This window comes from Sminthopsis crassicaudata, chromosome 5 (genome assembly GCF_048593235.1).
Source record: "Sminthopsis crassicaudata isolate SCR6 chromosome 5, ASM4859323v1, whole genome shotgun sequence".
In the NCBI taxonomy this organism is placed as follows: Eukaryota; Metazoa; Chordata; class Mammalia; order Dasyuromorphia; family Dasyuridae; genus Sminthopsis; species Sminthopsis crassicaudata.
The window spans coordinates 188,175,738-188,188,520 of NC_133621.1; the positions used below are offsets into that span (position 1 = coordinate 188,175,738).

The window sequence follows — 12,783 nt, forward strand, 5'->3', positions numbered from 1 at the left end:
TCTCCACCTGCAGTGCTCCCCCTTTAAGCATTACCTCCCAGTTTTTAAATGGCCTCCAGGACAGCTAGGTCTCAAGCTTCTTTTTTTGGTTTCTTGCTTCATAACTGTAATGTATTTTAAAAAATTCTTTGTACAATGAGGTCATTCCTTCCTTTCTCCCTCTGTCTTTCTTTTCTTCCTTCTACACTCCCCCCTACAGTTCCTTCCTTCCTTCCTTCCTTCCTTCCTTCCTTCCTTCCTTCCTTCCTTCCTTCCTTCCTTCCTTCCTTCCTTCCTTCCTTCCTTCCTTCCTTCCTTCCTTCCTTCCTTCCTTCCTTCCTTCTTTCCTTCCTTCCTTCCTTCCTTCCTTCCTTCCTTCCTTCCTTCCTTCCTTCCTTCCTTCCTTCCTTCCTTCCTTCCTTCCTTCCTTCCTTCCTTCCTTCCTTCCTTCCTTCCCTCCCTTCCTCCCTCCTTTCTTTCCTCCCTTCCTCCCTCCCTCCCTTCTTTCCTTCCTACCTTCCTTCCTCCTTCTTCCCTTCCTCCCTTCCTCCCTTCCTTCCTCCCTTATGGGTAGGAATTACACATATGAGCTAAAGAATCACCGTTGGGTTGCTAAACTGGTGGGTTCCATCTGGGTTGTGTCAAATCACCTATCTACCCCTCCAGGAGTGGAAAGCATCACAGTGTATGAGGAGGTGCTTAGGCAAACACGCTACAAGTTACGACATGGAGCTGCCCTCTATGCAAGGAAATTCAGGCTTTCCTGCTCTGAAATGAATGGCCGATATTCCAGCAATGAGTTCATTGTAGAGGTACAAGATGACTTTCCCTCCCTCTCTTAGCTCCCTCCAATTGGGAGAGCCCAGTGGGGTTGGATGGCATGGGCTAATCCTTTTGTTAGGGGGTTTGGGAGTCCTAACATAGTCAGTCCTACCATTTTTTTGGGTGGACTTGAGTCAATAAAATCCAAGGTTTGGGCTAGAGAGTGGTAGGTTTAAGGAAAGACACTCAAAGGTCATTGACTCCTTATCTCCAGGCAAATGTACTACATAGCATGAATCGGGCTGCTTACCCCAGTCATGTACTCAGCTCCCAGCAATTTCTGCATCATGGGCACCAACCACCTGCGGAGATGGCCGGACACAGCATAGCCAGTGCTCACCAAAACTCCAGTAAGTAAGATGGGGCGGGATAGGATGAGCAGAGGGGGATACTGGGTGACAGTGATGGAATTGTCGGAATGTGAGGATGTCCAGATTTTTCATCCTTTCTGGATCTGTTTTACTTTGGAACCTTGGGCCAAACCCTTCCTCTTTCAGGGTCATTAGTTTCCCTTATCTTCGTCACTAGCACAATGAAGTCTGGTTGGGATTTTGAGTTCCTTATTACTGCTGCTGTTTCCCCTCCATCACATTATGACAGTCCTTGACCTGGAAAAATCTCCCATCAATCATATTTATTGAATACTTAATATGTGCTCCTAACTACTCCTTAGGGAGATATATAAGATAAAGTTTGATCTATCAATAGGTAATCACAACTTATGGAGAAAAAATAGGTTAATTACAAGAGAAATGAAGATACATGTGGAGCATAAAGAGTTCACAATCCATACGGAAATTTGCATATTTATGACAATACAAGAAAGGGAGAAGGATGAAACAAATTTTTACCTAAAGGGACATTGCAAGGGAGGGGGAAAGAAGTAGTAAAGATAGGAAAAGGACAAAAATCCTTCCTGAAGCAGAGGAGCAAGGAAATAGCAAAATTATCATTCTTTCCCCTTGGCAACTGCTGGCTAGGTAGAATGGTCTGTCTGCTTATCTATAAGGATCCCAACTGCACAAGTGATTTCTCAGCCTAGTGGAAAACAGATTGGCATCTGTTGACTACCAAGAACACACCGGGAATCCAGTTTGGGATGCAAGCAATTCATTTTTCAGCTTGGAGGTTTCATCCTTAACACATCTAAGTCTTTAAGAGGTTCACATTCAAGATAAGACTAGGACACATGAAAAAGAACTAGAGAATGATCAAGTGCTGAGCATATGGCATTTTGACATGATGAATGTCTCCTAGACAATTAGGTAACACAGTGGATAGAGTGCTGGGCCACAGTAAGACCAGAGTTCAAATCTGGCCTCAGATACTTATTAGATGTATGATTCTAAGTAACTCATTTAACTCCATCTGCTTCAGTTTCCTCAATTATAAAATGAAGATATTATTAGCCTCTCTCCCTGGGTTGTAAAATTCGACTGAGACAATATTTGTAGCGTATTTGGCAAACCTGACATATAGTATGTTAAAAAAAATAAAAAAAATATAATTCATTTGTTATATAAATCTATATATGTTTATATATTTATATATATGTTTACATATATATAATAAATATATATCTAGAGAGAGAGAACATTAAATGTTTTCTTCTTCCTTCCTTCCCCTATTTCATGATATGAAAGAGTTTTTAAACAAACCAAAACTAATGCATCTGAATGATTGTTGCCCTTCAAACCTGTCAGCTAACCTTGTTTGCCTCAGTTTCCTCATCTGTAAAATGATCTGGAAAAGGAAATGGCAAATCACTCCAGCATCTTTTCTAAGAAAACTCCAAAAAGGGTCTTGAAGAATCAGACATGACTGAAAAAAATGACTAAATATCTGCCACTACTCAAAACATAATTGGAATAATTTCTCTTTGGATTTGCTTTGAGAATTGGTTTATAAGTTGTATACATGTACATATACAGTTATTCTTTTTTTTTTATGTTCATAGGTTTTTTAACCAAAAATAATATTAGCTTGATCACCTACCTTTCCCATTGGATTAGGATATAAATGATTTTTGAAATCTTTTTAAAACAACAATAACAAACTACACCTGAGGGATGAAAATTTACTAGAAGCAAAATAATGAATTGAACTAGATGGCTTCTGCATTTTACTTGCTTCTCATAATTGCATGTCAAGGGCTTTGATGGCAGTTGCATAAAGTGAGTTTCAGAACTTAGTCATGACAACTTCACTGAGTTAAGTTCATGATAAGAGTTAAGAATTATAGAATATTTTAAAAAGTAAAAATTGGTCTTATTCCCTTACTCCCAGCAACTTTTAAATACTGTAGGAACTTCAGAAATGGGAGGAGTCTATTTATGTTAGAGTAGTGGGCCTTGATGTGTAGCAGGATTTGGACAGCTAAGAAAAGGTGAAGAGTGGAAGCTCATTGTTCAATCTAAGTCAAGCAGTATCATAGTGGCCAGAACAAGTGTGATGTGTGTGAGGAGGAAGGTAATGAACAGGAAGGACCCTTCTCTGACTGAAGCTATGGAGATCTGTTGAGAAGTGGTGGGAATTACGATTAGGAATTTTGAATAAGTTTTTGAATTAGGAGTTCGGACTTCATATTGTGGGCAGAGGAGATAACTGTAGATTTTAAAACTCTTATCTATAGCCAACTTTAAAAGTCTGCTATCATCCTTGCCTTTACTTGGCATATTTCTGGCTATTTCTCTCCACATTCCCCTGCATGTGATTGGGGGTAATATAACTCTTTTATTATGATTAAATCCTGAGAATCTGCAAATAAATTAACTTTTAAAAAAATTTTATTTTCTGTATTTCTGGTTGGTCCATGATTGCTTCTGATAATTTTCCTTCTTTTAGTTGGTCAGGTAACAAACATTGATTAAGAATTTATTGTACATTGATTAAGAATTTACTGTGTTACAGATTGGGCAGCCAAGGGGTACAGTAGATAGAACACTGGACTTGGAATCAGGAAAATCTGCGTTTGAATCTGGCCTTAGACACTTAGGAGCTATGTGATGCTGAGCAAGTCAACCAAACCCTATTTGCCTTAGTCCCTTATCTGTAAAATGGAGACACACTGGAAAAGGAAATGGCAAACCACTCCAGTATCTTCTATGGAATCATCTAGAGTTGGATTTGACTGAATGATTGAACAATGTGCCAGGAACTGTGCTAGGTGCTGGGAATACAAAGAAAGGCAGAAAGATGACCTCTGTGCTCAGGGAGCTTCCATGACATGGGAAAAAACTGTACATTAATGGAAGCATTAATGGAAGATTATCTCACAGGGAAGGCCCTAACAGTGGGATGGGCTTATGGCAAGTGATATTCCCACTGAATCTTGAAGAAAGCCAGGGAAAGTTGAAGGTAGGAATGAGAAAAGCGAGCGATCCAGAAAAAACACAGATGGAGTGTCCTAATTGAGAAACTGCAAGGGCAGTGTGGTTATTATATCATAGAGGCCACGGAGGGACATACGGTGTGAGAAGACAGGACGTTAGAAAAGTGCCAGATTGTGATGGGTTTTCAATGCCAAAGAGAGGATTTTATATTTGATCCTGGAGGTAAATGGGAACTAACTCAGTGGACTGAAGGGGAAGGGTGACACAGTCAGATCTGTGCTTTAATAATATGATCTTGGTAACTGAATCGAGGATGGAGGATGAGTCAGAGAGAGCATGTAAAAGTCTAATGTGGTACTCTAGGTGATGAGACCCTGAAACATGGAAGCAGCTCTGAGGGGAGAAAAGTGGGACTTATACATGAGATGTCAGGGAGTTAAAAAAAAAAGACAAGATTTGGCAACAGATTGGATATGTGGGATGAGAATGAATGAGAAGTAAAGGAAGACACTATGGTTTCAAGCCTAGGAGACTAGGAGGATAATGATAGCCTAGATAACAAAGGGAAGTTTGGTAGAGGAGAGGGTTTGGAGAAGGGGGTGGAATGATAATGAGTTATATTTTGAACACATTGAACACATTCTTAGGCTGTCACCATCTAGTGGCTATGTGTAGTCAGAGAGCAAAAACATTGGCTCAAGCCAAACCACATTGTGAGAATAAAATTGCTGCTAGTTGGGATGGGTGGGGAGGAAAAATCCCATGGATCTTACAAAGCCACATTTAAACATTTCTGAATAATCCTGATGTTTTCTTGGAGGCCACCGAAAAGAGTGACTCTTCCCTCCTGGTCCCTCCCCCACATCACTGCATGGTAAGGACATATTCATCTATCTGTCTGCTCTCTTGTCTGGGAGGTGATATCACTGCCCTGGGGAGCTACCTCTGAAGTGTCTAATCTAACTGGAGGAGGGACGTTCTGTGGGTTGTGGGATGGGTCAAATCTTACCTGGCTTGGCTGGCTATTCCCCCATGGTGTGGGACTGAGCATGTGTATTCAAGGGCAAGACTGCAGAGAATTATTTTCTACATTCTGCTGCACTTAATGTTCCGGAAGTGTGTTGCTGAGTGAGTTTTTCCAGGTGCTATGGGAAGGGCTAGTCTGTCCATATCTCTGTATCTATGAATTTTCTTTTCAGGATATAGATGTATACTAGGATATGAAGTATAGTACTTATATATAGGCCTGGGTGCCCATTTATTTGGGGTGTGGCAGTGGCACACACACACATATATATACATATATATGTATGTATATATATATATATATATGTGAATATATATATATATACATATATATGTATATGTTATATTTCTGGTCCCTTCAGGACCAAATTCTGGGCCTAATGAATTCCTTTGCAAATAGTTGGGTCTCTGTGAGTCCAAGTGGATTCACAAGTGTTATGCTTCCCCATTTATGGGCTGTAGATGTGTGTATGAAACTCTGGGACCTGGGGCTGTGGATAGGGAGATTGTATTTCTATGTGTTTCTTCATCTGCCATATGTATATGCACGGTCAGGAGCTAGAGTTGTGGTCTTGAGCATACAACATGTGGCTCACATGACCCATGTTGCCTGTATCTACATGTTTCTACTAGGGACTGCCTGGATGACCCAGTTGTTAACAAGCTTGATGATTTTTCATATACAAATCTACTGGGCCATGCTGAGATCACTCAAGGATTTTCTCATGATATGTTCACTTACTCAGTTTATAGTATGGCTGTTTTGGGCAATCATGCAGATTAGCAGATATTCCATATGTATGTTATCCCAGGTAAAGCCAGTCTTGCTCTTTGCTGGGATGTGTGCCCACACAGTCTTGGTGGGCATCGGCCTAAGCCTACACGTGTGCTTTGCTACCATAAGCTCAAAGGTCTCAGTGAGGGTCCATGCCCCGCTCCGCCTCTCACTGCCCCTCAAATTCCATGCCCCAATGAACTTGAAAGTCAATTTGAGGGGAGGGAACAAAAGGCTAGGAAGAGACAGAGAGGAGCTGGACATTTCTCAGGGAGGGAATTTGGGTAACCAGGAGCTTCAGACCTCAGAAAATCCCCAGTTTGCAAGAAAACAGAGACCATCAAGTTTCCAGAGGGAGTCCATTTCAGGTGGGTGAATGGAATGGAATGTTTCTCCATTGTTTAATTTTTTTCCTGTCTTGTACACATCTATTTTTTCTTTCTTCAACCTAGAACTGCAATTCTCTTTCTCCTCCAACTGTGTTCCTTCTCATGTTGAAGATACCTTCAGCCTGATTTTTCCATTCAGGTCAAAAGTTGCTCCCAGTCTCCTAAATCTAGCTAGGTTTTGTAATGTTGACTTGAAAAGAAAGTAGCATGTACTTTGCTTGCCTCCCCTTTCCCCCCCACTGTGCTCGGCCTCTTTTCCTGTGCTATACCACCTCCAGAGAAAACACAGAAAAACTGATGCTGTGTCTATCTTTAGAGGTGGGAAGTGATTGTCCTCCTTAGCTCATAAACACCCTGAAAATTGGATGGATTAGGTGTTCTTTATTGAGCATTCTTCCTTTTCTATTTGCTCACAAAGCTCTTCAGCTTTCTTTTTGTCTGTCTCTTTTGCTCTTTAGCCCTATTGAGTATTTTTGTCAGTGATTTAGATAAGGATTTAACTTGCCGTGCTTCACTGATTTGTAAATGATATAATGCTTATATGATTTGACAGAATTGTTATTGTCATTCAGTTTTTTCAGTGTGTCTTTGTGACCCCTTTGTGGGGTTTTCTTAGCGAATGTATGGGAGGGGTTTGCCATTTCCTTTTCTAGCAGATCAAGGCAAAACTGAAGTTAGGTGACTTGCCCAGAGTCACACAGTTAATATTTAAGAATGAATTTGAATTCAAGTCTTCCTGACTCCAAGGCCCAACATTCTCTCCACTGAGCCACCTACCTCCCTTTGAGAAAATTAAGATTTCAAGAAATCTACACAGGCAAGAATTATGGTCCACATCTAAAAATATGAACAAATATAAGATCTTGAACTTAAATTTTAATAACCAGCTCTATGAAGTATGTCCCAAAAGTCTTAATACAATTTAAAGCTTAAATGTATATACAAGCTGGGGGAGACTTGGCTTAGTAGTTTATAAGAAGAAAAGCTTAGACTTTACATAATTGTAATTTGCCATTTCATTTATAATCTTCTTTTCCTGTTCTTCATCCTACATAGATTAGTTCATATTTGTTGGTGTTTGTCAAATTCAGAATAAAAAAGAAAATTTAAAAGAATGTCTAAAAAGAAAGAGGAAGACACAGACCTAAGGATTTTATTTGATCAAAAGTTCACTCAATTGTGATTATGGCTATCAAAAAAGCTCATTAAACTTTAGTTTGCTAGAGGACTTCCTTTCAAATGTTTGTTCTGTTATTTAACTGTAAACTTTGGCAATATTCTAACCTTTCCAGACTTCATTTTCCCTGACAGGTAAAATGAGACATTTGGAGTAGATGATCTCTATGATCCCTAAATCCTGTGGTCTTATCCATACTATTGAAATCATTGCTCTCTTTAGTGTTTTAGAGTAAGAGTGGTCATAATCCCTGGGCAGCTGGTCAGAATATCTTTAAATAGAATGCTGTTTAGCTCTGGATGGTGACATCCTTGGGAAGTGACAAATTAGAGTAAATCCAGATGTGGATGACCAGAACAGTGAAAAGACTGAAAAAATGTCTGAGGAGAAATTGTTCAGAGAACTGAAGATGAAAGGTTTTCAGTTGAAAAAGTTATCAGTTTTCTATAGCTTATATTATAAGCAGGTACAGGGAATTAGAGGAAAGGAAATTTTTACTCAATGTAAAGGACTTTCTTCCCCGCCATCACCACATATGTATTTTATTTTATTTTTTACATGTATATTAACTTTTAAAAATTTTCTTTGTGAATCATATTGGGAGAGGAAAATCAGGATAAAAGTGAAAAACCATGACAGAAGAAAAAAAAAAGAACAAAAAAGTGAACATAGCATGTGTAATCTCCATAGTTCTCTTTCTGGATGGAGATGTTTTCTATCTAAAGTTTATTCCTTTTCAATCCAAAAGGATTGCTTTGGATCACTAAACTGCTGAGAAGAACCAAATCTTTTACAGTTGATCGTGTATAATCTTGTGGTTACTGTGTACAATGTATTCCCATTTCTGCTTGTTTTGCTCGGGTCTTTCTAAAATTATCTTGTTCATCATTACTTTCATATATTACCACTTGTTCAGGCATTCCCCAATTGATAGGTATCTACTCATTTTCCAATTCTTTGCCACCACAAAAAGAGCTACTACAAACATTTTTGCACATGAGTCCTTGTAAAGGACTTTCTTAATCTGAAGTGTGTAGACTATTTTTGTTGTTGTTGTTGTTTCTATTTATTATTATTTAAAACTGTATTTCAAGATAATAGCTTTCCTTTATAATCCTATATATCTTATACATTAAAAATATTACTCCAAGAAAGCTTCACTGAATTGCCAAAGAAGTTCATAGCACAAAATAAAGTTAATAACTCTCGAATTAGCACTACCTAAAAACAAAATAGGATATCTTGTGAGATGGTGAGTTTTTATCAAAGGAGCTTTTTGAGCAGAAACTTTATGATTATCTATCTGGGAGATTGTAAAATAGACTTCTGTGTTGGATAGACATTTAGAATAGAAAATGTCCAAGATTCCTTCCAACAATGAGATCTTGATTCAGCAGTGGCTATGGCCTGCCCTTTAACTCACCCTATTTTCTAATTTAGTTCTATTTATACCTGTGTATCTCAGGTTGAGGGTCATAGAATCATCCATCTAGATCTGGAAAGGACTTTGAAGATCATTTAATCTAATCACTTCATTTTACACATGAGAAAGCTGAGGCCCAGAGAGGTAACCAAATTGTCCATCTTAGGTAATTATTGGTAGAGCCTGGATTCAAACTCATTTCTGTGTCTATATTTTATCTTTTTTTTTTCAAAGCAGTATCTCTTTCCTCTACTTTGTGTTTATGCCCTTTGGCACCTCATACTTTTCTGACTCTGGGAAGTACCCCATGCTTCCATCTCTAGGATCTTCTTTCCCTTTTCTCCCCACAGTGGTTCCTAGTGCAGCAACTCTCATCATTGTGGTATGTGTGGGGTTCCTGGCACTCATGGTTGTCCTGGGCCTGGTACGGATCCATTCCCTGCACCAGCGTGTCTCAGGAGTTGGAGGTTCACCGGGAGCCTCAGATGACCCCAAAGACCCTGACCTTTTCTGGGATGATTCAGCCCTCACCATCATTGTTAACCCTATGGAGGTGAGGGCTAGGGCTGTGGTGGGACTCAAGGGTAAAATTAATTCTAAAGAACAAAGGTTGGGGCTGGACCTTGGGCCCTTCAGAAAGGAAAGGGCCAAGAGCTCGCAACCCAGATTGACCAAGAAAGGGAGAGGGGAGCATCCTGACAGTGATGGAGGCTGGAAGTGGACTAGGGCACTGGAGTATATGATGGGAGCACTCATTCTTCTCCTTCCCCTTCAGTCCTACCAGAATCGTCAGGCGTGTGTGGCAGGGGCTGCGGGAGGGCAGCAGGAGGATGAGGACAGCAGTGATTCTGAAGCAGCTGACTCTCCCACCAATGAAGAGAGGCGTATCATTGAGTCAGCCCCACACCGCTACTGAAGCCCCTTCCCTAGAGAGAGCTCCCCACCCAGGAGAGAAGAGGCAAGAGATACCCACACAGAATAAGAAAGAGACGTCTTGGCAAAGAAGGACAATTGAGTTTGAAAGAGCGAGTCCTCCGGGGAAAGTCCCTGGAGTGAGCTATTTTTTGGAACCCTGCTCTCCTCCCTTCCCTCAAATAGTGTCTTCCCCCCTTCCCTGTTAAGCTTTTCCTCTTGAACATCCACTCCCCCCAAGAATCTTCTTTCCCCTGTAGGAACCCAGAATGCTTATATTAGAAAGGGGGATGAAGGGACCCTTGTGGGCTACTTATTTGTTCCCTATGGCAGCCAACACTGTTAGTGGTATTTCAGTCCCTTCATGACTGGGCTTAATAGTTCATGTGAAAAACTGTACTTCAGGAAAGACTAGTAGCAATGGGGTTGAGGGAGTGATAAGAGAAAACCCCTGCTCTCCTTTCCCTTCTCTCCTGTTAAGCTTTTCTTCCTTCAATGTGGACACTCCCTTTCTTGGTATTCTTTCCCTTTTCCCAGTTTCCACTGGGGGAGGGGGAAGGTTCCCCTTCCCCTTCCCTACCTCTTTCCAAGGTCCCTCCATTTAACTTTCACCCAATCTCCTCCTTTAGTCTTGGGGTTCTCTACATCCTTTCCCTGCTTCCATGGGGATGGGTCAGGGATGGTGGAAGAGGTGCCCTGGGTGTCTTATAATATAATGTATATTTTTTCAATGTTATACTGAACACAGCCCCTGTGTTCCTGTGAGCAGCTCACAACCTTGTATCACTTGTCATCATGTGTCAGCTCACAGCCATCATGTCTGGGAAGGGGGTGGGCTTGGGTGAGGGTGGGGCACCTCCTGGGGTTTTCAAATAAAAACTCAGAAAAAAAAATCCCACCCCATGAGCTGAATCCTGCCTGCCTGATCTTGGATGAATGGGGTTAAAGGAAGGAGAAATGGCCTTCCAACTTTCCCGGGGAGGGGGGGTGCTGGTGGAGAGGGGGACAAGGATGCTACATTGGATGGTGGAAATAGCTTCTGATGACTTCCAAAATATTTCCCTTAATCATTTCCAGACAATTTCCTATGATGCTAGACCACTTGACCAAGCTTCCAATAGGAGCATGATATTGTTGCTTTCCTCCTCATGTCAGTCTAACAAAGTAAACTAAGGCCACAGACCCCTAAACAAATGTCCAATGGATTTTGATATTCTGGAGGGGAACTGAAAAGAAGGTTCTCTTATGCTCCGCTTCCTCCCATGGTCATAGCTAGGAGCTCTTTATTTTTTGTTTCTATTCTCACCTCCCAAAGGAACAAATTTGATAGAAAATTCTGGATTTGGAGTCAAAAGGTCTGGATTAGAATTTTAGCTTTGTTACTATCTGGATGATTATAAGCAAGTTACTTAAACTTCTCTAGGTCTCAGTTTATCTGTAAAATGAAGTTTGGGGGACTTGATGACCTTGAAGAGCTATTCAATTTTGAAATCTACAATTTTCCCCTTTTTCATCAGCCAAAATAATACCTCAGACCATTGGTTCTCAAGCCATGATCTAGGGATGCTTTCAGGGGATCCACATGGTCAAAATTATATTTTCCTAGTACTAAGAAATTTTCATTTCTAATTTGGTAAACATTGAAAGCTACAACCAATTTGTTGGAGTCCTCAGTAATTTTTAAGAATATAAAAGGCTCATGTGAGCAAAATGTTTGAGAACTGCTGCCTTAGACACACAGCTTTGCTTGCCATGCATGGACTCAGAGACACGACCCAGTGAGGAAATTGAGACACAAAGGTTAAGTGACTTAGAAACACAGTCCTTCCTGCCATAGATTATGAGATAAATAAATTCAGAGAAGTGACCCAGTGAGGAAATAGGCACAGAGGTGAAGTGATTTAACTCTGGTTACACAACTTGTAAGTATCTGAGGTGGGATTCAAGTTCTCAGACCACCATGCCAAGCTGCATCTTGACTGTACTCTGACCTTACCTCTGCCCCTGAGGAGCCTGACAAGAGACTGGACAGAAGAAGGAAAAATTTGGGAGTGATTCAGCAAACCTTGGGATGATGGGAGGACATTTATGCTCGGATTTCTCCAATCACTGCAGGTTCAGGAATGTCAATTACCCAGCCTTTTTGATGGTAAAGGTATTGAAATGCATGATCTTAATGTCCTTCCTAAACTCCAAGGTTCAATGATTCTGGGAAGCAAGCTATTCGGGGAAGGGAGGGAAGGAAACACAGGGGAACAATAATGGAAAAGATACTTTCGTATAACATGCTAGGGGTGTGACAAGATTTTCCCTGACTCAGAGAAGCTTTCAACATCTGAAGCAATCCTATGTGGGCAGAAATCTCAGCTCTTAACAACTAAATTTCCTAAGGGATCATGGGCCGTTGTTAAGTAATAATTCTTCATCTAGGCTTGAAAGTTCATTTTGCAATATAATATGTAAATGAATGACTTAACAGTTTTCTGATTTGAATTTTTACAGGTTCAAAATGAACAGGAGACAAAGGAGAAATATTTATCTTTCTTCCAACTCAGCCAGCAAACATTTATTAAATGCCTGTGACACAGATAATAGAGAGCAGAGCTCAGAGTTGTAATGCTCTTTGTTCTACTCTGTCCCTGCCATTTACTGATGGTGAGACTTGAACAAGTCACAACTTCTCAGAGCCCTAGGCAATCATCTTACCATTGAAAATTGCAGAGAAGGTGCCAAACTGCAGAGAAGTATGTCAATAGGAACTTAATTCCCTAACTTTCAGTGTTTGAATGGCAGAAACAGGAAAATTGTAATGGCACAAAATGGGCATCCCAAGAAGGCCTTCTTATGATTTCACTCAACTATGTTATTCTTTCTTCCTTAGCTATCACTTCCTCCTCTGTTCAGAAGAGAAATTTCACCCTGGGAGATTTCTACATTGATCTGGTTTA

At 40.5% G+C, this 12,783-nt stretch overlaps 1 protein-coding gene across 1 annotated transcript in view; it reads left to right on the plus strand.

The window, feature by feature from the left end:
• CLSTN3 (calsyntenin 3) overlaps nt 1–10,741 on the plus strand; it is a 30,551-nt gene extending 19,810 nt beyond the window's left edge. The window contains 4 exon segments of the mRNA XM_074269100.1: nt 646–791; nt 1,016–1,151; nt 9,274–9,476; nt 9,699–10,741. Of these exon segments, the coding sequence (XP_074125201.1) occupies nt 646–791; nt 1,016–1,151; nt 9,274–9,476; nt 9,699–9,839 (626 nt within the window). The 3' untranslated portion in view covers nt 9,840–10,741.
• Nucleotides 10,742–12,783: the final 2,042 nt, after the last annotated feature.